Source organism: Mugil cephalus, chromosome 17 (genome assembly GCF_022458985.1).
Source record: "Mugil cephalus isolate CIBA_MC_2020 chromosome 17, CIBA_Mcephalus_1.1, whole genome shotgun sequence".
NCBI classification, from domain to species: Eukaryota; Metazoa; Chordata; class Actinopteri; order Mugiliformes; family Mugilidae; genus Mugil; species Mugil cephalus.
In genome coordinates, this window is record NC_061786.1 from 19,199,316 (window position 1) to 19,226,011 (window position 26,696).

General features: G+C 42.3%; 1 protein-coding gene across 4 annotated transcripts in view; it reads left to right on the forward strand.

Annotated features, from left to right (window-relative positions):
- The first annotated feature begins 9,074 nt into the window (after positions 1–9,074).
- actn1 (actinin, alpha 1) overlaps positions 9,075–26,696 on the forward strand; it is a 60,003-nt gene continuing 42,381 nt past the window's right edge. For all 4 annotated transcript variants that reach the window (XM_047610748.1, XM_047610750.1, XM_047610749.1 and 1 more), the window contains exon 1: positions 9,075–9,500. In XM_047610748.1, the coding sequence (XP_047466704.1) occupies positions 9,393–9,500 (108 nt within the window). In that variant the 5' untranslated portion in view covers positions 9,075–9,392. The remainder of the gene's footprint in view (positions 9,501–26,696) is intronic.

The following is a 26,696-nucleotide window of genomic DNA, read 5'->3' on the forward strand; positions in this document are numbered from 1 at the left end:
TAAAAAATATATAAGAATATAAAGAAAGAAATATAAGAAATAAGTGAACCTGTGTTCCTTGTTGTTGCTCTATAATAACATTGAATATGGGGAATTGCACAGAAATGACTGCACATGGTGAGTCCAGAGTCCAATAGTATATAAGGAAATATGTACAAGTATTTGAAAATAAAGTGAACATTGTACGTTATCAGTGTAAATCTGATGCAAAACTAAAAGCAAAACAGCGAATGCATCAAAGTTCCACTCCTTAGTCTGATTATCCTGCGACTCCCCCGAAAAATTAACTGACCAGAAAAGAACTTAATTTTTTTATTTTTTATGATGCACTTTACTGATTCACATTAACATGAGACGTAGTCACTAATTACTTTGAAGATCATGAGTTTAAATTATATATGATTAGATTAAACAGCCAAACAGTACAACACGCTGTGAAATTAAAATGCAGCAGTGTGTAATTATTTAATAGTCTAACGTGAAACTGAAAGAGACTTGCATGTTGGCTTTAATTTTGCTTTTATTTTATTTTTTATGTTATTTACCTTTGTTCGTGCTTTATCTGAGAGTAATTCAGGAGGCGTTTGAACACAGACGGAATTAGTTTCTCTTTCCTCGGGCTGTCCTTTCATTTTTGTCACTGTGTTAAATCTGGAACCCAAAGCAAACGTCTCTGAACTGAAACTGAATTCAATCAATGAACAAACATGAACCAGAACAACATTTTACTTTTTCATTTGATATATATGTGACTTCATATACAAAAACGTTGAATCTTGATAATTGGAGTAATCTCTAATAAGTCTGCTTCATCGCCATTAATTTAGAGTTTACGCCATCTGTTTTTGGTCCCCATCAACTCCTGAGTCAAATATCTGAAACTTTAGTTGCTACTGTTTCCAAAAATACAGTTACCAACTGTGCCCATATTCCTTCCTACTTTGGTGACTTTGATGACTATTAATTGACAAAGAAAAAGGTGCATAACCGCATAAATAAAGCATAAATAATTGCTCCACACCCACTCAGACTCCCAACAATGCATTGATTGTCCACCGAGCGCATGATGTCATCGCCTTCTGAGGAAAAACCCGGCGTCCTGTCTGCGCCTGGACTACGCCGGGACTCTTCTGCCACGCAAAGCTGCCGACCAGGGAGGGCTCACCAGCGACTGTCGGGAAAGATTACAAAGGAAAAACACGACACATGGCACCACGGCCTCACGGTTTGGCTGTGAGGTGGTAATCTGAGGGCAGCCAGACGTGTAATCGAGGGGTTATCGAGTTGTCTGTACGTCTGTCTTGTCAAAATAATTTCCTTTACTTCTTAGGAGCTTCTGTGCGGCCGTCACTTATCTGCAGGAAGTAGACGCTCTTAATTTAACCCCATGTGCACCCTGCTCCAAAAAAAAAAAAAAAAAAAAAAATTGGATGCTTTGGGGTTGTTTACATTCTGACAGGAGTGTGCCTGCAGGGTTGCATATGGCTTAATGATTAATAACAAGCTGCAGATGCACAAGAGAGTTTTTTTTGTTGTTGTTGTTTTCACAGTTTGACGTCAACTTCGTACACTGACAGTAAAAAACTGCCAAGTGTCCTTGGCCGGCCACATCAGAAAAGAATGCCACTTGCTGGTGAACGTTTTTATCTGTATTTATTCAGGCAAGGTTAACCGGCTGCGTGTTCTCTTACCCTCCCTTTCGTAGGTCACATTCAGGACTGGGAGGAGCCCAGTACAACCACCGCCTTTGAGGAACTTCCACTGGAGCAGGCATGAGCGTAATCAGATGTACTATATTAGTCTGGGAGGGCACACAATAAGTTTTTTCAGTTTCCCCAAAGGAGACGGCTTCTTAATGTGAGTGTCGTGGTCTCTCATAAACGCCCTTATTGTTTTCGCTTGAGAATCTCTTTTTTTTTTTTGCAACAACTTAAATCAAAACTTCCCTGAAAAAGTAGGGAAACTGGACACTGAGCAAGCTGAGCCAGTAAATATGAATATATTGCTTTTTTGGTCAAAAGTCACAATCGAGAAATTCATTAATATGTTTTTTTGTTTTTTCCTTTTTTCAGGTACAGATTTGTTGCATCTTCCTCACATATTATTTATTGTGAAGACACAATGAACGAGCCATCAAATTCAAGTTAAATATTCACCTATTCCTTTTTTTGGCTCCAGTTTTGGCCTCCACCATCTCTCAAGGTATTTCCAAGCAACATTTAGCCATATTTATATTGTTGTAATGTCAAGTTGTGTGTTCGTTTTCTTATGTTGCCCAACCACATCTTAGTAAAACACCCCCACTCAACTCTTTTTGCATATTTAGACATAATGAAATAGCTTCATTTAATATTAGGCAACCTCCAGGTCTGAATGATGAAGCCCATGTGGAAATGCAAAAAAGTGCAGTTCATCAAGTGGCCACAAGAGGCGTAGACGCCCATGTTAAAAAGCCCAACTTTACAGCATTGTTAAACACATTTACAACCAGGTACAAAAAAAATATTTTTGTCGCAGTAGTTTATTTCACTATTCATTACCCACAATGCAACACAGCCTCCAACAGTTCTGTCTGAGATTTAAGCGTGCTAGCTCGCTAGCAGGGAATGTGGGCTACCTCTTGGAGCAATAAATGCTTCCTGAACAGTTTTTGTAAAAGCGATGGACAGTCCAACTTTCAAGTACCCCCTCCACTCCAGCCAAAATATAAATAATCACTGTTTTAGCTCAGTTTTTCTGGTCTCCACCACCTCATCTGAAAAATATTCATCTATTTCCACTATTTCCAAACAGCATTTTGCAATATTTGAATTATTGTAATGACACGTTCTGGGTGTGTTATGTTGCTCAATGTCCACTCACATCCACTCAACTCTTTCAGCGTATTTACACATGATTGCATGAAATAGCTCCAGTTAATATTAGCACAAGTAAAAGTATACAAATCATTTCACCAAATGAATTTATCTTTTTTAGTCCAAACAGTTTTCCTTCCTTAAAACCCTTCTGTCAGCTAGCGGCTAACGTGGGCTAATTCTAGCTATTATAGGTCATTTTGTAAAGTTAGTACTGACGACTGGGAGTCGTTAAACCCACTTTAAAGTCTCACTCAGAAATGCGTGCAAGTCAATAGCGCATCCTTTAGTGCAGTGGCCGTCACAGTTCAGAATTGTGCACGTTCTCCGTTAATGACGCAATCTTGGCTCCGTAGGTGACGCTTTCTCCATGTTTGTATTTAACTCTCCCTGAAATTAAACACAGAAATTAGCCACCACATTAGCATCCCCTTTGGTGACTGCATTAGAGATTTCCACTCCAGGAATATCTGACCTAATCACTGACATATTCACCCACTCATGCCGCTTTGTTTACCCGTCTGAGCTCGTGGATAACTTTCCATTTTGAGATAAAGATGTGAAACCAGATTTTGAAGGGCTTTAAAAAGTCATCTCCCACCTGCTTCTGCGTTATATCCCGAAAGGGCAAAACTCTCCTTTTTAAATGGAGACATTCCTTTCTTCATCCTCTTCCTACGGTATTACCCTTTGGATCCCAGATGGTATTTTGACTCAGCATGTTTGACCACAAACCCAAACACATGTTCAACTCAATGGGATTATCATGGTTCCTCTGCAGTATCCCATACATGGCTCAGCTTTAACAGCAAGGACGGGCTATTTAAGAATTCCCCTCCCAACATGACTGGAATACCTTGGGAAGCTGCCAGAGACCAGACAGAGCCAAAAGCACCAGCTCTTCACATGACCTGAGTGCCTTTAGAAAGCTTCTTTGCACCACTGACTCCTCACAGGATAGTCTGCTGAATACTATTATGTTGACGTCAAGTAGCTGGACAGCTCAGAAATCTACCCTCCCTCCGTCCCTTCACCCCCTCTCATCTACACAAACCAAAGTGTGCTGCGTGGAGTGTGCCAGCAGAATAATTATACACATTTCAGTGGTTAATTAGAATGCGTGAATTGATGCGTTTAATAAGCCATAATTTGCTGCGCTGGGAGGACAAGCCTCCTCTGTAAGCCGGCCAATTAGAGCTCCAGTTTCTGGGAGTCCTTTATTATTTGAGTGTGGTATACTGATCCTGTGTTTAAGTACAAAAGTGGAAGTTAAAAGCCTTTTTGGCCTCGTTAGCAGCTCCTAGGGATCCGGTCAGTCCAACATTTTGGTCCAGACGAAAATAACTCATGATTCCCACCCAGCAGAATGAATGAGTATGTTGTCACCTCTTAAAAAGCTATTCCAGCAAAATTTGTATTGTGCTTTCATAAAGACGTGGACAGATGTTTATAAAGATGAATAAAACCCTCCATGACGTCACGGACACATAGGGTTTTCTGATGAGCTAATTTGAAGCTCAGAGTGGTATTTCTGGCTGTCGCCATCTTGTCTCTGGGTTCACTCTAGAAGAAGCAAACATGACAAAACGATAAAGCCTGTTTCAGCTACATTGATGATGAGAGGTCGTCTTTACTTGATAAAGACGGACCAGACTTCGCCCCCTCTGTTTCCTCCTTTGGTCAAATCCAGTAGTCATTCAGTGAGTGAGAGTGTAGGGGTCAGTGAACGTAGCCCTAGAGTCTAAATTTCTAAAATAACACACAAAATTTTACTCACAGTCTCGGGGAGTGAGTGTATTAGTATATTCTCTAAAATATGCGTTTTCCTCGTCCATTCTTGCCAAAAAAAAATAGTCCATTGAATATGCTAACCGCCGTTTACAAGCTGCAGTGTTTGAGATGTTTCGCCTCCAGTTAAGCCCCGCCTCTCAAAAAACGTCATGCTATTTACAAACTGTGAAAGGGTCTTCTCAAAAGTGAAGCAAGTAGAGCTCCTCCTGGTGGCTGACTGCAGTATAGGTCATAAGCTCCACCCCCTTCCCTGTTACTTGGCCCGAACTAAAACACTGAAGTATGTGTCTGATATTTTTTTCTGTAAGGATGGTTATTTCGTTTTAAGTTCGCTTATTTGACTCTCAGGTTTTTTTATTTATTTATTTTTTATTTTTATTTTGACACTATAAAAACAGGATGTAACATCATGATGACTACCAGTTGCCATGCCAACCGCTCCATTGAGCAGCCTTGTGGCAACATGAGAGTAGAAAAAAAGTACACTACAGTGAATAATCCAAGATTACTTTGTAACTGGTGGAGTTAGAGCAGAGTGCAGTATTAATTAATTGAAAACTGCTGCCTGTTCCTCCAGCATCAGTTTGGCCAATGCAAGGAAATGGGGACGTGTTGTCCATATTTATATACAGTCCATAGGTGAAATGGTAGGTGGACTACTGTCTGTGAGGACACCCACCAGTCACTCAAAGCAACCACGGCCTTATTCATGGATAACTTTAAACCTTCGGATATTTTAAATACGTGTCAGACGACTATATGAAATGAGGCGAAATTAGCTGTAGAAGCTGAAGTTGATGTTTTTGTACCAGGCTGTGAACTTTTTAGATCCGTTTTCAGCGTTGGCTTCAACTTTTAGCCCTGGATGCTGCGGCTGCTGCTTGAGACAGATGGAAAAAATAAAGCAGCAATGTCCAAGATATCCAGAGTATCCGTGCCAAAAGACTGGAATCCACATTTTTAGTAATTTAATTGGAAAACCATGTAAAACCACCCACAGCTGTCAAATCCCTCGTCTGTAGTTTGCGAGGTAGGATTACTGTTACACACATGTCAAACTATGGCTCATCTTCTGTCATTAGATCAGAAAATGATTTGGTTTATGAGCTGAAAAGGCAATGACGTTCCCATTTTAGTTTAGCTTCATGATAGTTGCTAATTGTCCTAGCTTAGCGTAGCTCCAAGCTAGTGATGTCGGATATCACAGATTTCCTTTCTGATCCGATACCGAGTAAAATTCAGGCTGGTATTGGCGATACTGATCCGATACTTTGTGTAAATACACCTTAATGTGTCTGGTAAACCTAAAAACAAGTAGTGTATTTCAAATCATAGTTTCATAAATAATACAGGACATCAGAGTAATTCATTTATTTATTTTAAACTTGGAAGTACATTGAGTTATCTGCCTCATTTATTATGTACCTGAGCTAATACAACAACAGAAAAACCAAACAGAGACACAATCATACAAAATATGTGAAAATCTTGTTTCAAACACTTGAAAAAAAAAGTAAAATTATTGTTTAACTGTTGAGCACTGCTATAAAATGAACACATCTTAGTTGTGACACTGTGCTCTCCTATTCTGTCCTCCTCATCATAAATGCCTCATATCCTGTGTTAACCTGAAGTGTTTCACGAGGTCTGTTGCGTTGCCACGGCTCAGTAGTCTAGTTACTTTCCACTGTGTTCCTACATGACCTCGGATGGCTGAAGTATCTAAAGTATCGATAGTCCAGTATCGATCCTCACGTCACTACTCCCAAGCCTAATTTTAGACTTTTTATTACATTATACAAATCCTTATTTGGAGGCAGATTAATGTCACAGACTTATTAACAGCCACATATAATAAATATTATATAACCTTCTAGCTGGCTGCTTCCTGAACTGTATATGTAAATTTAACCAATCACTTTGTTTTTTAAATGGCTGTAGGCTAATTAGCTAATGGTAGCGTGTATAATTATATCAGTGTCACCATCCAAGCTGCAGTCAGCTGCTTTTGCTTTTTGCTGCCGTCTTTAACGCTGGTCTCGGCTGCTGCTGCTGTTTCAGCTTCACCTCTGCAGCTGCAGACTCCTCTGCTTCCTTTAGCCGGGGACCAGGCGGTGAGCTGGCAGTCTGACATCACCCAAATGCTCACCGCTGGAAGTTTGTCCATATATGGAAGAGCTCCACTTTCTCCTCGACCGACGGGGCTATCCCGCTCTCTCCCGCTCTCTCCTTCCCTGTGTGTGACACGGAGGGAACAAGTTGGTTTACCTTACAAGGCAGACGGACCTGGCCGCTGCTTCTCATGTTTACAGGAGCCGAGCTGGTTCACGCTCACCTTTCTACTCTCTGCTCTCATACTGTACTGTTCATGGGGCAGATTATGAGACTATCAGCCCCGGGGCTCAGACATGTAAATGCCCCCCTCCTCCTCCTCCTACACCCCACCCCACCCCACCCAGCCACACCTCTCATACATAGAAGTAAGACACCTGGAATGAGAGGGTCCTAAAAACAATTAGGCCTCTTTGCGGTTGTCTTTACATTTTTTTTTTTTTTTTACATTTTTCTTCTTGCGGCCCTTTTAAAATGTTTGTAGTTTTGTTTTTAGCGTGTTTATGTTCATTTTTTCCCCCTCCATAATTTGAGGTCATTTTCTTTTGTCCTTTGTCATTTTGTATCTTTCTCGTAGCTATTTCATTTTTCAGTCTCCCTCCGGTCATTTTTGGGCCCACTTTGCACTGTGGTTCATTCCGTTTGTAGTCGTTTCCTGTGCCGTCGTGGTCATTTTCTCTCCCCGTGTAGCCATATTTTATTTCTTAGTCATCCTCCCTGACACGTCGGGCCCCACACTAGGGCCCGTTTGTTGATCCGCCCCCGCTGTAGTGTGCCGTATTTACACAAGATGGAAGAGCTCTGCGTGAAAGAATGACTTGTGTGCACAAAGATGACTGCCCTGAGGTGTACTTCCACAAAGGAGGCTGTTTGCTACTGATCCACTTAATGCACAAAAGTAAATTACAACTAAGTGGCTGGAATCTGATCCACTTTCAAACAACATTTGGATGGGGCTTAAAAACTGCACGAGGCTGCACTGGATTCACCTTTCTGTACTACTTCCTGTATTGCACTCTTTTTTTTTTTTTTAATTGAACTTTGATTTGAAATTTCTTATCCCACTATGTAATGAGGAGATCGACAGACGTGTAACTGAGTACATTTACTCTAGTATCAAATGTTTTAGTTACATTTTAGAGGGAAAACATGATTCAACTCCACGTCTTACAGACTGGTTCACTTGGATCAGGTTTAGCATTATAACATTAACTAGCTGTAGCTTATATTTTATTATATTTATAATATATAATTGTAATATTATATGTAATTATATATTTTCCTAATAAATCACGGGCAAATTCTGTACATTTAAAAACAAAACTTTTACGTCTAATAAAGTATTTTTACTCACTTAAGTGGGATTCTGAGGTGCTTTTACTTTCTACTACCTACTATCAGATTAAATATCATGTTTTACTCCCTTATATGTGTTTTCAGATGACCAGATAAGATAAAAGATAATATAATAATGTCCCACAGTGCCATGTTACAGCAGCGTATGGATAAGGGGAGTGTTCACAAGACGAGGAAAGGTGTTGTTTTTACAACATCATTTTTCAATTTATCCATATTCATAAATACCTAACGTCATGGCCAAGTTTAAATTTGAATTTTTATTTTAAGTCATGATATATATATAAATAAACACTTATTTTTGCAGACGGAAAAAGCCCACAGTGTGAAACTCCTTATAGTTTTCATTTCATTTTAAATAATAGAATTTTATTATTATTACCTCGTAAACAGCAGTTTAATTTTGTAGTGGTTCACTGCTGAAGTCATGTTAACTGCTGATGGATCAGATCTGCGTGGATGGGTCATATTTTAAACCATATATTTTGTATTTAATTGCAAATATGACTCACTGAGTGTGGCATTAGCATGAATGGGAAAAAAAATCATTTTACATGTTCTGGAGTATTAGGCCCTATTAAATACTACTAATCTTTATTCATACTTTTTTATCATTAAATAATGAATAAATAATAAGATTATAATCTGTTCTACCCTGTAAATCTCCTGTGTGATCTGTGGGATCAGTAAAGCAGTATCTTATTTTCTTATATTAAATCTTTACTTTAATGTAATTTCTTTAGGGAGAGTTTTATTTGAGGAAATTATTTTGCAAACTTTCCTTTCCTCCATTGGTTTTACACTAATACCACAGAGACAATCAGGACGTTCGGGCCGTCAATCATGGATATAAAGCCTAATGACATCGGATCCGCCCAATCTGCTTCTAGGAGGCGGGGAACTCGGATTCCCGAGGCGTCCAATCAGAATCGTCAGTCGGCTATCGATTCAATTCTGAAGTTTTTTGCGTCCTCGATACCGGACCTGCCTACTGCTCACTGCCTACCGCCGCAAGCGCTCCTGCAGGGAGGGGTAAAAAAAAAAAAAGAAGAAACAACAAGAGCACATAGAAGAAGAGGCAGAGTTGGAGGAGAGAGAGAGAGAGCGAAAGAGAGAGAGAGAAAGAAAGAAAGAAGAGAGGGAAGCCGGAGCTGGACCGTTACACACCGTCTTGAATGCGTGGAGGAGAGTAGAGCTGTGGAAACATCACCTCGCCGAGGACCGGGGGACGTAGCGAGCCGAGCAGAGAGCGTCTACACATAAAGCGTTTATAAATACATGTATAATATGGATCACTATAATGACGACGAAGACTATATGCAGCAACAAGACGACTGGGATCGGGATCTGCTCCTGGATCCTGCATGGGAGAAGCAGCAGAGAAAGGTGAGACTTCCTTCTACCTCCTCCGGTGCGGAAGTGGCGGCTGTTTTCCACGGTGATCGTTAGAATATTTAGCGTGACGCTGGCGTGAATGGTTGTCGGGCACCGGGGAGGACCGTGACAGCAGATATATATATATATCAGTTAGCAGGAGATGGGAGAACGAGCACCGACCGGCAGCTGTTTACTTAATTATCAACCTCATTATCGCTTTGATAATCACCTGTGCGCCTTCCTCGGCGACTTTTATCAACTTGCTCAACCAACTCGGGCGTTTGAAATATCCCGAAGCAGCAATCACATGTAGGAGGCCCACCTATTATCTTTGCAGCAGAGGGGGGGAAAAGAGTAGAAAAATAAGGGGGGGTGGAGAGGCGTAAAGCGGGGGCGAAAAACAATTAAAACCCGGACAGGACGGCTACCTTTCCAGCGCAACAGATGTCAGCCATGCGCTTGACTGCATATGGTGTGTGCCTGGCCCCCTCCTGTCATCTGGCTTATGATGGGACGTGGATTAGGACATACTTAACAAGCGGGGGATGCAGTTTGAGTGTGTGTGAGGGAGAGAAAAGGGGAGTAAACCACTCTAAGTCCCCTTCTTTTTGGGGATTTGGCGAATTTACGCGCGGACTTTGCGCGTTTTTAGAGCGCCACGTTGACTTATTTTGACAAAAGCGCCCGTTATAGTTTATCCGGGAAGTTGCTTCTTGTGCCAGCTTCGGAGTTTGTTTGATTTGTGAGCCGACCTCGCTTTAAGTTGGCTGAGTGTGAGCTCTACACGTAGAGTCACGTCCTGAGAAAGAGCTGTATATTGTCTTACAAGTCCACATCTTCCACACGCGTCTCACAGCTGCTTCTCTTCCCCCCCCCTCCTCAGACTGAGTTTGAATGGTCTGTTTCTGGAAGGGGTGCTACTTTTTTCCCCTCTGCTCCCCATACTTTTCCTGCGATTTGAAAAAGGGGGAAGAAAAACTGCTGTGGAATCTGAGTAAGCGCTGTGGTTTGGGCTGGGCTTGCATGGGAGCAAGCGTGCCCAAAAATGGTAATAATCGGCCCCTCTCGCTGCTGTTGGAAAAACTTTTCCCCAAGTTTCTTTCTCGCGCTGTGAAGCACTCCGGCTTCTAGTTTCCTGGATTATGTCATCGGCAGGCTGCTACCGGTTCGAGAGCGAGCAGAGGGAAATAAAGGGAAGGAGGTATGCGGGAGCTGATGTCAGGTGTGAACAGCAAGACGCTGGAGTCTCACTTCTCCACCTTTCGCCAGTGCCTTCTCATTTTAAAACTTCTCCTTGCAGTTAAGGGGAAGTGGCCACAGACCTATAGGAAGCGGCAGCACCTGACAGCTTAGTTGAACCTGGTTCTAAAGACTTAAAACAAGTCATGATTTGTTGTGAAATGCTTTCCTGTGGTAACTCGCTCATTTCTGCACCGGCATGACTCTCATTGATCTAATCATCCTGCCCAGAGCAGAGGAATGTTTTATTCATCCGCTCGTCTCCCCTCCGCAGCCAGCAAGTGATAAGTGGTTATGTTGTAGATCTGACCACACACATACACACACACAGGCCGAGGGGGGATGACATGCACCTCTGTCCTCAGCTCCAAGGAGAGAATAGTTAACTGTCATCTGTATGCGTGTTCACACACATACAAACCACACAAATTCCTCCCAGGCTTCAGCAATCAGCTCTGCTTCTGCTGATGAGCTGATAACCTGGAAGGCCCTCGCGTTGGGGTTATATTATTCTGATCTGGGTTCAAATGAAACCCAGAGCTGCTTCTTTAGTAGTTGAGATAATCTAAAAACAAAGTTGGTTCAGTTAAAATTGAGACACGAAGAAAAAAAACAAAAAAAAAAAACGGAAGTTGTTCATATCTGTCCTGTAATCATGAAGTCAGTCGATCATGTGCATATACAAGTGGAGTTATAGCCTCCATTTGCTCAGTGCTGGACGCTGAGTGCCACATTTCTCTGAGGCCCGAAGGCCGTTCATTTGTTTGTCGAGAGGTGATAACGTTTTTTACAACCAGAGCAATCCTGTTTCTTGTCCCAGGGACAAATACAGCCAGTTTAATAATCTTTAAATAGCTGAAAAAAAAATAAATAAAAATACAAAACACAAAGTAAAATAGTACTTCTCCCTCTTTTGCAATTTCCTTTGACGCACACAGACCCAGCATGTCAGAGAGCGCCTAAAGTATTTGGAGTTTGATACAAGTCTAAACCTGACCCCCATGTATAAAGGCATGCTCCTATCTTGGAATCTTAATGTCTTTTCAGAACCAGGTGTTTTTTTGTTTTTGTGTTTTAGCTACACCAACGCAAAGGTTACAGAGAGCTCACATACTTTCACCTACACAACATATGGTTCTGTTCATCACTCTCCATCTATCTTTTATCGGCTGTAATTTGTTTTCCCCCCCGGTGCTGGAAGGTGGAGTTCAGGTGAGAAGTGCTGCTGCTAATTTGTCCAGGTTTGTCCTTATAAGGGTATGAGCTGCCGTACCTTTTTTTCGACCGGCCCTGACGTGAAACCTCCCGCCTCCGACTTCCCATCTCCCACACCCCAACCTCCGTGTTCCCAAACGCACCCACCCACATTCCCTGGCTCAGACTGCGAGCCAGGTCACAGATAAGAGGAAAAGATTTCAGGAGTTGTTTGTAAAAGTTCTGACAGAACCAGCAGGAGGTAGAAGCTGAAGTTTGAAAGGTCTGCTTGTGTTTCTCTCTTACAGCGTGCTGGTCAGTACGAATCATAATGTAGGACCAATGGAGGCTTTTCAGGACCTCATATGTAGGAAGTGTCCAATATAGTCAGTCACTGCTATCACCAATCGGAGCTGGGTGTGGCGGATGCCGGTGTCCAAATTCTGACGTGGATTGCTGCAACCGTCACTGACCTTTCAGATAGATAGAACACTTAGTGACCAGCTGATTAATGAATAAGTTCATTCACAAATACATTAGTCAGCAGCTGTTATAGATATTATCCGCTTTATGTTGTCATGTACGATTAGAAACTCAGTTCTTTTGTGTCGAGTCCAATAAAACACGCTGTTTTAATTCACCGTCCGCGGAATAAAAATAGACACATTTCATGTGTTTCCTCTGAGCGTCTGCTAATAAATCAAATTATCAGCTGTCGAGTCGCGAACAGGCTGATTTTATTCCCTGAGCGCAGGAATGTTTTAAAATCACATTACGGGGTTAAGCTTCAGAGCTCAGGAAACTGACTCAACGCACGCGTGACGTTTGATTTCTAGTAAGAAAAAGCGGACCAGGGGTGAGGTGTTCTGTCCCACACTGGCGGCAGCAGCACATTACATAATAGGATGTGTGATGTCAGCTCACAAAACGTTTCCTGTCATCAAATTCCTCTGTTCCCATGTTGCACCTCTCGAAACCCAGATTTTAACAAAAGAAGAAGAAGAAGGAGGGCGTCAGAGCGTCGATGACGAAGCAGGGAACGCGTCTGTGACAGGTGGCTCTGAGCTGCTCGCTGATGAAGGTGTCATGTCCCGAAATGTCCTTTTCACTACATAAAACATGAGCAGAGGCTGAAGAGGGTGTGACTTTTTATTTTTTCGGCATAAACTGTACCGCTCCGGCTATGCGACGGTTTCCAACCACTCAGAACCGCACTTAATTATACGATCACACGCAGTTAGTATCACGTTAGTGCTGGTGCTAACATGATAATAACGGGTTCCTGGTGAAGAGGGAAAATGTAATAGTGTCAGTGACCTTAGGGATAGAAAGCAAACCTAACAATATCTGCATTACATGTGAGAAAAAGCAGTAGCATTTAATGTTAAATTCGTATTTATAGTGACTTTCAAATATAAGATCCTAAGATTCTTTACTTTAAGGTCAAAAAGACAAACACAGACATGGTTTAGTTTGTTTAAGTTAAAAAAAAATGATGCTAATCTGCTTTACAGGGCTGTCTTGGCTATAAAAAGAAAGTCCGTATTCAGGGCCTTAAAGGTGCCCTTGAATGGGGAAGTGAAAGTCCACCTGCGCTATTTCCATCCAACAGTGCACTAGTCCCACAGCCCTTCTATATAGGAAAGTAACAGTTCAAAACGGTTTGGAAGCTTATATTTAAATATTAAAAAGACTCTCATGTCTGTAGGAATCGGAAAAAGGAATTCAGCCTGAAGGTTGTTAGCTTAGCTTAGCATTCAATTATTTAAAAACGCTTTTCAAAAACCGGCCTGAAACCTCCAGAGGAAGCCCGAAGGTGACGTTGGCAGGGAAAAACGCCCTTTATAATTATTATTATTCACATTATACATGCTTCCCCTTAGGCAATGTTATTAAAAAAGCACGGCATAAACTTCCACTGCTACGCAGATGATACCCAGCTATATTTACCCATGGAACCAGATAAAACTAATCAGTTGGTTAAACTCCAGTTGGTTAAAGGCTTGGATGACCTGTAACTTTCTACTTTTAAACCCAGACAAAACAGAAGTCATTGTATTTGGCCCTAAACATGGCTGAGATTCATTATCTAATCACTTGGTTTCTTTGGACGGCATTACCGCGGCCTCCAGTGCTACTGTGGAAAACCTCTGAGTCACTCTCAAGTTGTGAGGAAATATACTTGCTTAGAGGAAGCTAATTTAATTATTGTCAGGAATAGAGTTGATGTCAAGTGTCTTTATAAATTTGTACTGTGCTGAGCTAGCTGTTCACCCCCTTTTTTCCCCCAGTACTCATGCTAAGCTAAGCTATCTCCAGGTTTTCACTTCATATTTATTTGAAATAAATGAAAGTGGCATCCAAATCTTCCTCATGAAAAAAAGAATTCTGTGATCTTTTTTTTTCTTTTTAAATGAAAAGGTGAAGCAATCATCAGTGTCTCCGCCTCTGTCTGAGTCAATGATGCTTCAGGGAAATGAGCAACGTGCTGTCTGTTCGTCAGCAGGAGACGCTTCAGTATCCATTTCTCAGCCACTTAGTCATTTCTCGGGGCGGCTGCAGCAGCAGCAGCTCCGTGTGAGTGAACAGTGAGGAGTCAAAGAATTGGAGATCTGCGTGTGTCCTAATAGAAGCCTTTTTTTTTTTTTTGCGGGGGGAGTCTCTGATGCTGATGGCGGTTGTCAGGGGTAAAACAGCCGGACAGTAAATCCCAGCAGGAGCTCCCCAGAGCACCGGTCGTGCCTCCCCTGACGTGCTCTCGCGACTCATTCTGGTTTGTCCTGATTGATGGGGTCGCATGCTGACAGGCTTAGAGGGCCCATGAGCATCCAACAACCCCATCACTGGAAGTTTTATGTGCGTGCTCCCAGCTGGGGCGAGGGTTATAGATTAGAGGTCGAATTCAAGTTTTTAGAAATTGGTCATTGAAGATTTGGTATTTAGTGAACGCTTTTCACCAGCAGTTTATTCCAGTTTTCTTAACCAGGACTCAAACGTGTGAGTTGCCACCAGCGAGCTCACGGTGTGTTTCATAACTAGCAAACACATGCTAATGCTAATGAGCTAAAGGAGCTTTCAGTCAGGGGGAAACCATACAGTCTTTATAGTCTGGCTGAAGACACTGACCTGTGTCTAATGAACTCTAACATAACCCCAGCCTACGTCTCTGGGAGGGGCTTTGTTGTTGTGTCGTGGCTCTAGTTGGAGAACTGGTGGCAGCGTTTACCCAATAAATGTCAGCGGGGCCGACGCTAACAATGAGGTCCTTTAGGGACACGCTGGAGAGAAATCGGCCTCATTTTTCAGAGCTAACGAGTCATTTTTAATGATGCATCAGGATAGTGTGACCAAACTCCTGAAAACACATGAGGACAAACACATGTTTATCCTAAGCTAGCAAATGTTAGCACGCAAGAAGGCGAAACCTTAAACAGACCATCTTGTGACGTGTGCATGCTACTCACACATGTTCCACCCAAAGAGACCAGACCAGGCATCCCCTCCCCATAGAAAGCCTTGCAGCCTGACACAGACACACATAAAAAAACACACACACACACACACACAATTAGGGATCTAGTGAATTTGGAAGCCAGGTCAAGTATCTGTGGGACACCACAGGGCACCCTCGGAAGACCCATGTCCATTGTCTGATGAGTAATAACTATTTTGGAGGCACAAGCGAGACCTAGACAGTGTTAGGAAGGTGGTCATAATATTATGCCTGATCGGTGTTAGCCTGTCTGTGCTACATCAGCATCTTTGAGCATGTTTACACTAGCCTGGAGACCTGTTTCAATTGCACAGAGAAGAAAATTGCTGTGCAGGCAATTTGACAATCCTACACCCAGTTTAGAGCAATTTAGTTGTAAACCAGCCTCTGCGGTGCTTAGACGACGACGTGCCCGACTACGTCACTGTTGCATAACTCTTCTGTCCATCACCATATAAAGCATGCCTAACGATTGGATTCGCATAGCACACGTTTGTCTGGCCCCCGCTGTTAGTTTTCTCAGTTGTGTTAGCATTTAGCTCAACACATCTACATCTGTCATGATCCCACTTGGACCCAGGTTTTGTCTCGACACGTACCAGTAGAAGGTTTCCAGCTTCGGCAGCTGAATAATTGGGCGCAACACTTTTAATTTATTACATTTTTGTTCTCTTTCGTGTAAAGAGCTTCTCCTTTGTGCTTTGTGTTGCAATAACGGCTAACGATTGAGAAATCTGAGAACAGCAGAAGAAAGTTTTCATCCATCAAATGTTTTCCTGCTATCGTCCTGCAACAGCTCCTCCTTTATTTATGTCAGGAACGTGCATGCTAATTCTTCCTCATTGAACCGACTGTGTTTCTTTTTTCTTTTTTTAAAGTATTCACTGTTTGAAAAGTCAAATGTGAGCAATTACCGGGCTCTTATCTGAGCAGCTCCCAAATGCCAGGGCCCTGATGCAAATTCTTGCATAGCTTATTTTCTCAGGCTTTCTCCGGCACCAAATTTAGAAACATATACAGAAATCAGCTCAGGGCTCTCGGTTATAGGTCATTAAAACAGTTTCAAGACCCATTGTGGAATGAACTTTAATGGATTCAGATCAGGATGAATGCCTTGCTTCATTTTGGAGTTTCATAATTGATGATTCATCCTGCACAAAGTTGGGAGTTTGGGGTATTTACAGCTCGATGGCAGATCTGAGACCCCGGACTCTTAGCCTTTTAGATTCCACCCTCATCCTGGGATTTGGGGTCAAGGTGCATTTCCTGTTGAGCATTAAAAAAAAAAAAAAAAACCTAAACCACGTCTGGAACCACTACACACTTATAGTCACATGTTTTTAATGGCATACGAGCCAGAGGGGGGTTTATAGGTGATCTGTCTGCATGTTTCCAAGGAATTTTCCTGCACCACATGGGAAGGATGTAGTCGAGGCTTTCCTCCACTAATGCTATTAATCAAACCACATGCATTCTCGAGCGCATGTGCCCGCTGCGAAGCCTCTCTTTGAAGCCGGCTGGGGTTAGTACTGTACTGGAGGAGTTTGTGAACATGTGAGTGTATTAGCCGTAAGCCTCCTCGCAGGAGCAGCTGCAGTGCGTCTCCTGTACGTAGATAAAAAAAAAGAAAAAAAAAAAGCTTTGTGTAAACAGATACCGGGCACACCTTTCCCATTCAGGAGCTGTGGGTGGGTGTAGCTCAGGAGGGGGGAGAAAGGAGAGGAGAAAGAGGGGGGGAGGGAGGAAGAAGAGGCTCGGACAGAGGAGCTTTCAGGTGCCCCGCACAAAGAGAGTGTGTTCAGGAGGCTATCCTTTGTCACGTTGTCAACCTGGAGTCAATAATTTATCATCACCAGGGAGGATGGAGTAGGAGCTATCAAGTGACGCTTTCCTCTTCAGGTGCTTCAAGGGTGTTTCCCCTCTGCAGCATGTGTGACCTGTCATTTAAATAAAAAAATAAACAATCAGTTACAACTCAGTGGACAACATAACATAGTCAAGTTGCTTCGATTGCAACACAATTTCTTGTTGTTCTATGCGCCATACTTCTGTTTTCAAGCTAGATGACAGGATCAAGCTAGTAGATAGTTAGCTTAGCATAAAAACAGAAAGCAGTAAAACTTCTAGATGGACTCCAGGAAAGGATACTAGTTCAATTACAATTAGTTCAAAAAAATGTTCCTGTAATCTCCCAATAATCCTTAAGATTTTTTTTTATACACAGAAAATATATAAATGTTATGAAAGAATATATAAAATGCTAATTATTGAATTGTTTTCTCTCTTCAAATCTTGTTGCTAAGCTAACTACCTGCTAGCTGTTCAGTCAACAGGTGTGTTTCTCTGCTAGAAAGCAAATAAAATAGAGTTTATAAGACCTGAATGAACACATCTTGTTGTATTTATGACTTTTTAAGTACAAATTTCTAGTATTCACGAGTTGTCACAGTTAGTTAACGTTTTTGGAAACAGTGGAAGTAGATGGTTGAGTGAGTATATTATTATTTAATCATACAGATGTATGATTTTATAATATGTCTGAGAAAATAAAAACATTCCCAACAGTCTCATTATGTTTATTAGGTCTTTATGAATTTCCTGCTTTAAGTTTCTCTGTTGTTAACTTGCTAAGCTGATAGTCTACATGACAACAGTTGCCTAGCAGCGGTGTTCTACTGCACCAATTTACTGCACTTGAACGCCAAACATTTTCTTTACACAACTTCCCAGGTCATAACCACACGCTCACAAGCCCCATTTGAACCTGTGAGTTTTATTCCTCTGACACTGGACTGGACGACATGGGGAAAGTGACCGTATGCTTTAGCAGTTAGCTTAGCCTCAATGACTGCACTTTAAAAGGTTTCTACCTCAAAGTTTGAAGACTGTGAGCAAGAAACTCTGAGCAAGGACAAGCTAACATGTCCAAGAACAATCTGTCCCCTGATATTAATCCTTGACATTAAGGAGAGGTGCACAAATAAGCGATCGTAAAGGTGTGTTTAGCCATCACTGCTACCCAGCTCTTCTGTTTATCCAAAACAGCTGCATCTGCTTGAAACTTTTCAGTGCATCCCTTCTCAAATTGCATAGGATGTTTACCCCAGATGAGCTTCAGTTACACTGGAAGCATGGTACTGTTAATGCCAAGTACAAAGCGGATGTTAAAAATACTCAAATTGTCACTTTGAGTTCCTTTTAAGCCAAAAACCTCCCCCATGTCTTCCCTCCGTTTTGCCAGCATCCATTCTAAACCAGCTCTGCAAGTCTGCAGGAGTGGGTGGCGATGGGTTTAAGGAAAAGTGTTTTTTCCCTTCCTCCACTTTAGCCCGAGCATGTTGAAAAGTCTCGCCAGCCTTATCAGGAAGCCAGCCTTTCACTGTGCAGAGGGCGGTGCGTCGCTCTTATTTGCTCTGCGTGTTGTAAATAGGCAATTGCGGCATTCGAACAATGAAGGCAGGATGTTTCTTAGGGTTTTATTTACACTGTGAGCAATTACAGCTAATTCGCAGGGAGTTAAATTCAATGACTCAGACTTCCTAGGTGGCCAGTAAGAGAGGAGCTCTCTGCAGAGGTTACAGACACAGTGTACAAAGTAAATGTTCCGGTAAGCCTACAATAATGACAGTGTTGTAAACAAATCAATGCATCAATCTGTGTTAGGGAGTCCTTGGGAATGAGTCCCCGTTGTGATCAAAATCGAGGCCACAGGCTGTTTGTTCTCCTACACTCCCAAAGTGGGGCAAGTATCGAACGTCTGGATTTCAATCAGTGGCCGCCATTGATCGCACGCGGTCAGTGTGGAGTTGACTCCCCGCGGCCTCGTTACGTTCGCGGTCTGATGGCCCTGGCTGTTTACATGTGATGCCACCTCCGCGTTTTGATTCTGCAGCGACGACGAGCGCGACATCTCTTCCTTTTTCGGGATTAGCCCCCGCACGCTCCCGACGTCACTTCATGCACGGCAGTAAACAGCAGCAGCCTCCATGGAGCGCTCGCGGCAGATCTCATTACAAGTTGTAACAGACACCTCATCTCGACGGCCCCGCCCCTGCTAACCCAGGGCGAGAGGACGGGCGGCGTGCTGCTTGTTGGGGTGTGTGTTGGAGAGCTCTTGGAGTGGTTTGAGCCGTGTGAAGTGCTGGCTGGTGGCTGGTGGATGGACGCTGTGAGCGAGGATGAAACAGCAGCTGATTGTGCAGCTCATTGGCGGCTGCAGCCACTTACTCAAGTTCAGAGGTTGTAAGGAGCGGTTCAGATGGCACATGTGTGTGTGTGCGTGCCCTCCTAAACGGTCCTCACGCTCCTCTTTGTGGCTTCCTGTGACTTCTTTCTTCGTTTTCCATGTCATAATCACATCCTCCGTGACCTTCAGCTGATCTAGCGACGAAAACCCACAGAAGAAAAACACATGTCCTTTTTTTAAAACATTGTTATGCTACTTGTGCTGCATGAAAGTTGCGTTGCCCACAGGAAGTTAGTTAACGGGGGCAGTAAGCTCTCAGAGTTACTAAAACCTCAGGTTTGCAACATCCTGCACTGAATATCACTGCAGTGCAAATGCAAGATGTGATCGTAAGTCACTTAAATGTACTCAAATATCATTTACTCTGTAAACCAGCATCACTGTTTTATTGTTTTCAACCCCCTGAACTTTAAAAGCCATTAAAAAGCTATATTTATCTCTGATGTTTGCAGAGATCTTCCTTCAGGGTCGTTGGCCTTTCCTTTTTTGCAATATTCTGCAGAAGACCATGAAGCAAAGCAACAATCATCCTGAGTGCAATGCAATGTTTTAGCTGAGAATCAGCATCAGTGTGGACAGAAAGATAAATGGAGGCTCCTTTTCTAACATTTTCTTAATTGTGGTTATGCTTAATCATTATTTTGTGTCAGTATAAAACATGTAGTCCAGCTACCTGCATGGCTGTGTTAATCTTATCAGCATCATCTTCACTTGATTGTGGCCATTACTTGCATTATCTAGTAGCTTGATAAATAGCCGTCTTTATTAACTAACTCCACCTACAACACTCATTTTCTATGTTAAGTGGCAAAAATATCACAACATGACACAAGGCAGCGGAATCTTAAATGAGTTAGCTTATGTATATTTTGAGCCAAAGTTGTGCAAAATGTAAAAGTGCGTAGAGGTGTTTTGCTTGGAAACGACTTTAAGTGCACATTTACGCCCGCTTGCCAGATCATTAGGTACACTAGTGAAAACAAATGCACTTCATTTAAGAGTCCTGCAGTAAATCTTAAGGCTCATTTAGAGCACAGCGAGTCAGTCTGGCTCTGCCTCAGGTAACCTTCCCTCCACATGTTCCATCTTCACTCATCTAAAACTATGGATTTGAAATTTTCAGAGATGGAGAAGCAGCTGGAAACACTAAAGCGGAAGCACGCTACCACTAAGCGGACCAATCGCAGCTCATGCGGTCGCCGTGACCTGTAGTTACATTTGTGGGGAGGTTCAGCTGTGGCGCTGTGGCTCTGCCTAGGGTCTGGGTTGTTGCCATAGCTACGGCGTCAGAAACGCCCGTTAGCTTCATGAAGGTCAAAGTATTCAGCATTTGTTTAAAATAACTGAGAGCTGCAACATAAACTGAACATTAGAACAGAAATAAAATTAGCTTTTATAATATATATATATATATATATATATATATATATATAATATATATATATATATATATAATATATATAATATATATAATATTAATTTTCAGTAGTGTACCTAATGAACTGACAAGTTTTTATTATGCATTTTGTTTTGTTGTGTCTTTGCTGCTCAGAGACGATCTCCAGATCTCTACACATCCAGTCCATTCATGAGTTCTTTTGTTTCTCGCGTGAGCTCTCCTCTTAGACGAGTCGTTTCTTACATCTCTCAGGCGAGGTCTCAGGTTTCAGTTCATGCAGACTCTCGCTACAGGTTCATTAGACGAACCGAGAAAGTGACCGCCCATCTGTCTGACTCACACGTGGAAGTGGTTTACAGGAAGCGTTTTGGTTTGTTTTATGTTCCATGGTATCCTACATATAAACAAGGAATTCAGCTTATGCCCACACACACGCAAACACACACTGAGTGTTTTCATCCCGTGTGCCAGCATTTAGTTTCCGAAGGTATGTGACGCCGAGAGACATGTGAACATTTTCATATGGTCTGTATTTACATTGTGATAGGATGCATATGCAAATTGATCATTTTATCTCATATTTCCTTCATATAAACCACATATAATCCAAACTTTACCGTGTTTTACACAGCGACACCTTTAAGGACATCTTTTTAAAATGTTAATGCTTTATTAAATGTATAAAGACCATGATACATGCTACATCTTAGCTAATACAACTTAATAATGCAACTTAATTTTACAAGTATGAATAAACCTCGTTTATCATTTGCCTCTGAGAGTTTATTCATGAAAAAAAATGCCTGTAAACCTGCATCATACTGACGCCCTCACGTCACTGACACCTCATAGTGTGCAGCCGCCCCCTGAGATTCTCCCATTAAAGTTAAAACACAAAATATTTGTTGCAATTTCTTCTTCTTCTTTTTTTTTTCATCATATAATTGTCAACAAACCTTCCCACGCCCTGGTAATTCATTTCCTTCCTGTTGTTTATCAGAATGAAACAGCTCTTGAACAATAGGAAGAAGTGAGAAACCACAATCATGATGAGGTACATTCTATTGTGGATATGAGAGAGAAGTGGCAAAGCGCCCTCATGGAAACGCAAGCTGTGAGTCAGATGCATCACTGTCGCTGCCTCAAGTGTAAAACATCCTTACTCAAGCTCTAATGTAAGAAAACACGTTTAAACATATCAGAAAAAGGTCTGTTAACTTGGACAGAAAGCTTCCACGCTGGTACAATGGCCTTAACGAGGCACGTACAGTACGGCTGATGTGTAAATGTGTTGAAAGTTTCCTTTGTCTGAGTGCAGCGTGGCTCCTCCCAGCTCAGCATTTCTCTGAGTCAGGTGACGGTCAGCAGCGGAAAAAAACGCTGCCGCGGCACAAAGCAGTGCCGCCCGAGACGGGGGCCACACGCTCCCCCATCGCACCAGCGCCGCTTCAAACCCCAGCTCCAGCTGACTCACGGCTACTGTGTAATGACTGGGCTGAGGTGGGCCGCTGTACTTCATCCCATGGTGCTGTTTGGATTGGCGTCCGTCTGTTGACAGAGACAGCTCGGCCATGACTCAGGACTTATGGCTGCTGCTGAGTCGTGAAAACGTGTTTGCTCCTGTTGAGGCTAACGACAGCTCCTCTTTAAGGAGCCACCGCGCAGATCCTAATTTTTAAACCTCCTGTTGATACTTAAGAGCATTAGGTAGATGTCTATTGAATATACTTTCCTCAGGATTTACTTTAAGCATATAAAATATAATCTGCCATAAATCCACTCCATGACTCCGTACAGAGTGGCCTTTGTGCAGCAGGAAGCTGGGAGATGCATGTCCTCACTGAGCTTATTTTATATCCTGTTGCTCAGCGCGGCCTCATTTGAATAGCATTCGCACATAGATTTGCATCCAATTTGAGTGCTGTGACATCAGCAGAAGCGCAGCATTGTCTTATCAGCGTGTGTCGTTCTCAGTTAGGCCTGTTAACATCAGGATGTGAACGTGTTTGTTTTCACCAAATAAGGAAACTTTATGCGGTGATGTTAGGAGAAAGGCAAAGCAAGTAGAGCTCCACCTGGTGACTGGCTGCGGTATAATAGGTTATAAGCTCCACCCCCTTTTATGTTAGTGGATGAGCCGAACTAAAACACTAAAATATACCAAAAAAAATATTTTTCAATGACGGTTCCTATCATTTTAGGTAGTTAATATAAAGTTGCCACGTTAACCGCTCTGTAAAACTGTCCCGTGAGACCGTGTAACTCAACATTTCCTTGTAACTGGTGGAGGTAAAGAAGAGCGTAGCATTAATTAAATGAAAATGAGTCTGGAAGTCTCAAGTACCCGGGAAAATAGCATCAGTTTGGCCAACGCAAGGATGTGGGGTCACGTCCATGTTTATATACAGTCTAAGATAAGATGTCGCATTTAAAACTTAACGTTAGTCACGTATCGTCACCAGAATGAAACAAAATCATCCAAGCATCAGAAGTTGACTTGTTGGATTATTATTAAAACTCCACTCAAGCAGAAAGGTCTCCCCGTGTCCTCTCACGTTTTATTTCCGTCACCGCGCTGTTCGCTCTGGTCGGTTTCAGGCTCTGGGTTCTGTGAATATTGTCAATAACATTATATAAATAATTCAAACTCAACGGAGTCGACTCAGTAATACACCGAATATTACTCAGATATATTAAAATGTAACTGTCGGATAACAAAGGGAAGTAGAAGATTATTTTTTTTTTTTTGTTTCCCACGTCACAGACGTTTTTATGGTCGTAAACTTGTGTTGCGTGGGGTGTGTGTGTGTGTGTGTGGACGTGGGCCTCGAGAGCCTCCGTGTGCAGCCGAGCTGTTTGTTTGCGGGTCCTCCGGGCTGTTGTGGTTGCCGTAGCAACCGGTCAGTGTCGGGCGGCTCTGCAGCATTTTTTTTTTGTTGTTGTTTGTTTTTTTTTTGTTTTTTTTATAGAAGAGCCACTCTTTTGTTAAATGAACTCGCTGGAGGAAAGAGCTATTACCACACGTTGACTTCACATTATAACACACACACACACACACACACACACACACACATGAATATGCATCAGGAGCCACAAGAGAGTAAATATCAGTGGACTGGTCACAATGGCCGCTATTCTGTGTCAATCTGTACTTTTTGGCAGCACACGGCGGACCAGTGAGGAGGGTGTTATTATAGATGCGTGCGCGTGTTGGAGTGTGTTTGCTTGCAGCTACAACACACACACACACACACACACACACACACAGTATGTCTCTGCAGCATATTTGTGCACCGGCTGTATGCAGACAAGCTGTTTTTTTTTTTGTTTTTTTTCTTTAAAGCTCTGTGGCACTTTCACTTATGCACACTTGCACACACACACACATGTGTGTGTGTGTTTGTGTGCTGAAGCAAGCAGCCAAGGCAATAGATAAGTGTAATGGGATGAATTTGCTGAGTCGGCACTTTGCACTAACAGCCTGTTTGAGCGCCTGGTTGGATGGATGCTGCACCTGAGAGACTGTCGCACTCCATCACAGCTGCAGCCTGGAGGAAGGAGCGCTTCCTCTCCTCCGCTCACCCAGGAGGCATTCACACCGTCCAGGGACAGTGTGTGTGTGTGTGTGTGTGTGTGTGTGTGTGTGTGTGTGTGTGTGTGAAAAAGAGAGAAAGGGCCGAAGTGAAACTACTTAATCCAACACACCATTTTTGCAGCATCGAACACAGGGTATATTTAGAAACACTGACATGTCCAAATTTAAAGTTTTGTGGGTTTGAAAAGTCCAAGTTTGTAAATTACAGGTTCCCCTCAGAGGTTCTGCAGGGATGAACTCATGAATGAAGAGTTTCAGAGCACTAGATAAGATCTTCACATGTTTTTAGGTTTTTAAGCATTGATTATATAGCTGGGACTAATGGGTTCTCCACTGATTAGTTGATTTTTTTTTGTCAATTTTCAAGCAGAGTAAGTAAAAATCTGCTCCTTCTATGTGAAGCTTTTTCATATTTTACCTAGTTTATATTTTCTAATCTTGTCTTTGGGGCGTGGACGACTGTTGAAGACACCAACGTGACATCTGTGAAACTGGACCTGATGGCTTTATTGGCCCCCAGTTTACATTTTATAGACTTTATACACAAATAATTGTGAATAATTAGGCAATTAATTGATAACTTCCCTGCTTTGTTACTTAATTTTATGGCAGACTCTTCCTGATTCAAGTCAGGGAAACTTTATTTCATTTTGTGACAGACAATATTTTAGAAGGTTTATCATGTGAACTTGATATACGTCATTATATAGTTTAATCTAATGGAGTTTCGTGGATTTTTTAAACCCACGGAGCTTTTATTTTGGCGATCTCAATGTTAGAAGTCTAAACTTGTAATATTGTTAGTCTAATAGCATTATTAGCCTAAGTCATATTGAACATTTTCAGAAAATAACAAAAAACAACAACAATTTTTAGCACGCACATTGGTATTTTTATTGATTTTATTGACACATTAATACAGTTAAGTCAAAAAATTACTTAGGCAATTATGCTATTAGGCTAACAATATGTTTGTTTTTAGCTATAAAGACGTATGCAGTTATTCTGTATTTGTCCCTTTTAAATGAACAAATAAATACAAATATGAATAAAGAGATTTAACAGGAAGATTTTATATTAATACCAGAACTCAAATATCACATTGGCACCAGTCTCTACAGTTTCCATGCCATTCTACTACTTTGTTCTTGTTGGTCTGGACTTGTGGTGGAAACAGGAGAGACTAATAACAGACGGGGTAGAATGAAAGCGGCGGTCCAGCTGCAGGTTTTGGTTCAACAAACTGGACCAGCTGCAGCGAGGAAGCAGAACTACGCACATCACATCTGCCCTGCGGCCTCAGCCGAGCCTCCTCCTTCAGTGCTTTTCGAGCCAGAGAAGCCGGCGTTTGAACGTCTGAGTGGGCAGTCGCGCTGTATCCTCCTGTGAGCTTTAGAGGAAGGAGACGGAGCCGGGATGAATGGTGACCTCCGACCCTCTCAGCGCACTCCCCTCTCTAGCTGGCAGCCCCCCAGACTCCTGTCCTTCCTCTGTTAGGGGGGAAAGAGCAGAGTTGGGACTGGAACTGAGACAGAGAGGGACAGGGAGGTGGATACTTCCCCTTCATCTCTCCACCAGGTTCAGCACAGAAAGGTCATATTGTTCCCGTCCATGAGTCACTCTGAGCTGGATGGATGGAGCGGTGGTCGTTATTATGCAGCCTGGGGCTCCTCTGTAGACACCGCTGTGTCTGTTTACACATCTGATTGACTGGTAATCCCTTAAAATACCGATGACATATTACTTTTTGTAGTCCCGGTCATTAATGGTGCTCATATTGTAATGCATCATACTCCCTCATGGGAGGAAACAAGCAGCTGAACAATCAGAGAGGTGGCGAACCAGTAAGTCAACAAGATTATCTGATCATTTCCAGATCCAGGCGTCGGCTCAAGGCTGCACTGGTTTCATCACCGAAATTTAAGCCTGTTTTAGCTGCTGGTTAGATCAGAAAGTACCAGACAGGTTTGCACAGGGACCGTCAGCTAGCTTAGCTTATTATTATTATTTTATTTTTTACTGTGATGATGAGTAAATAT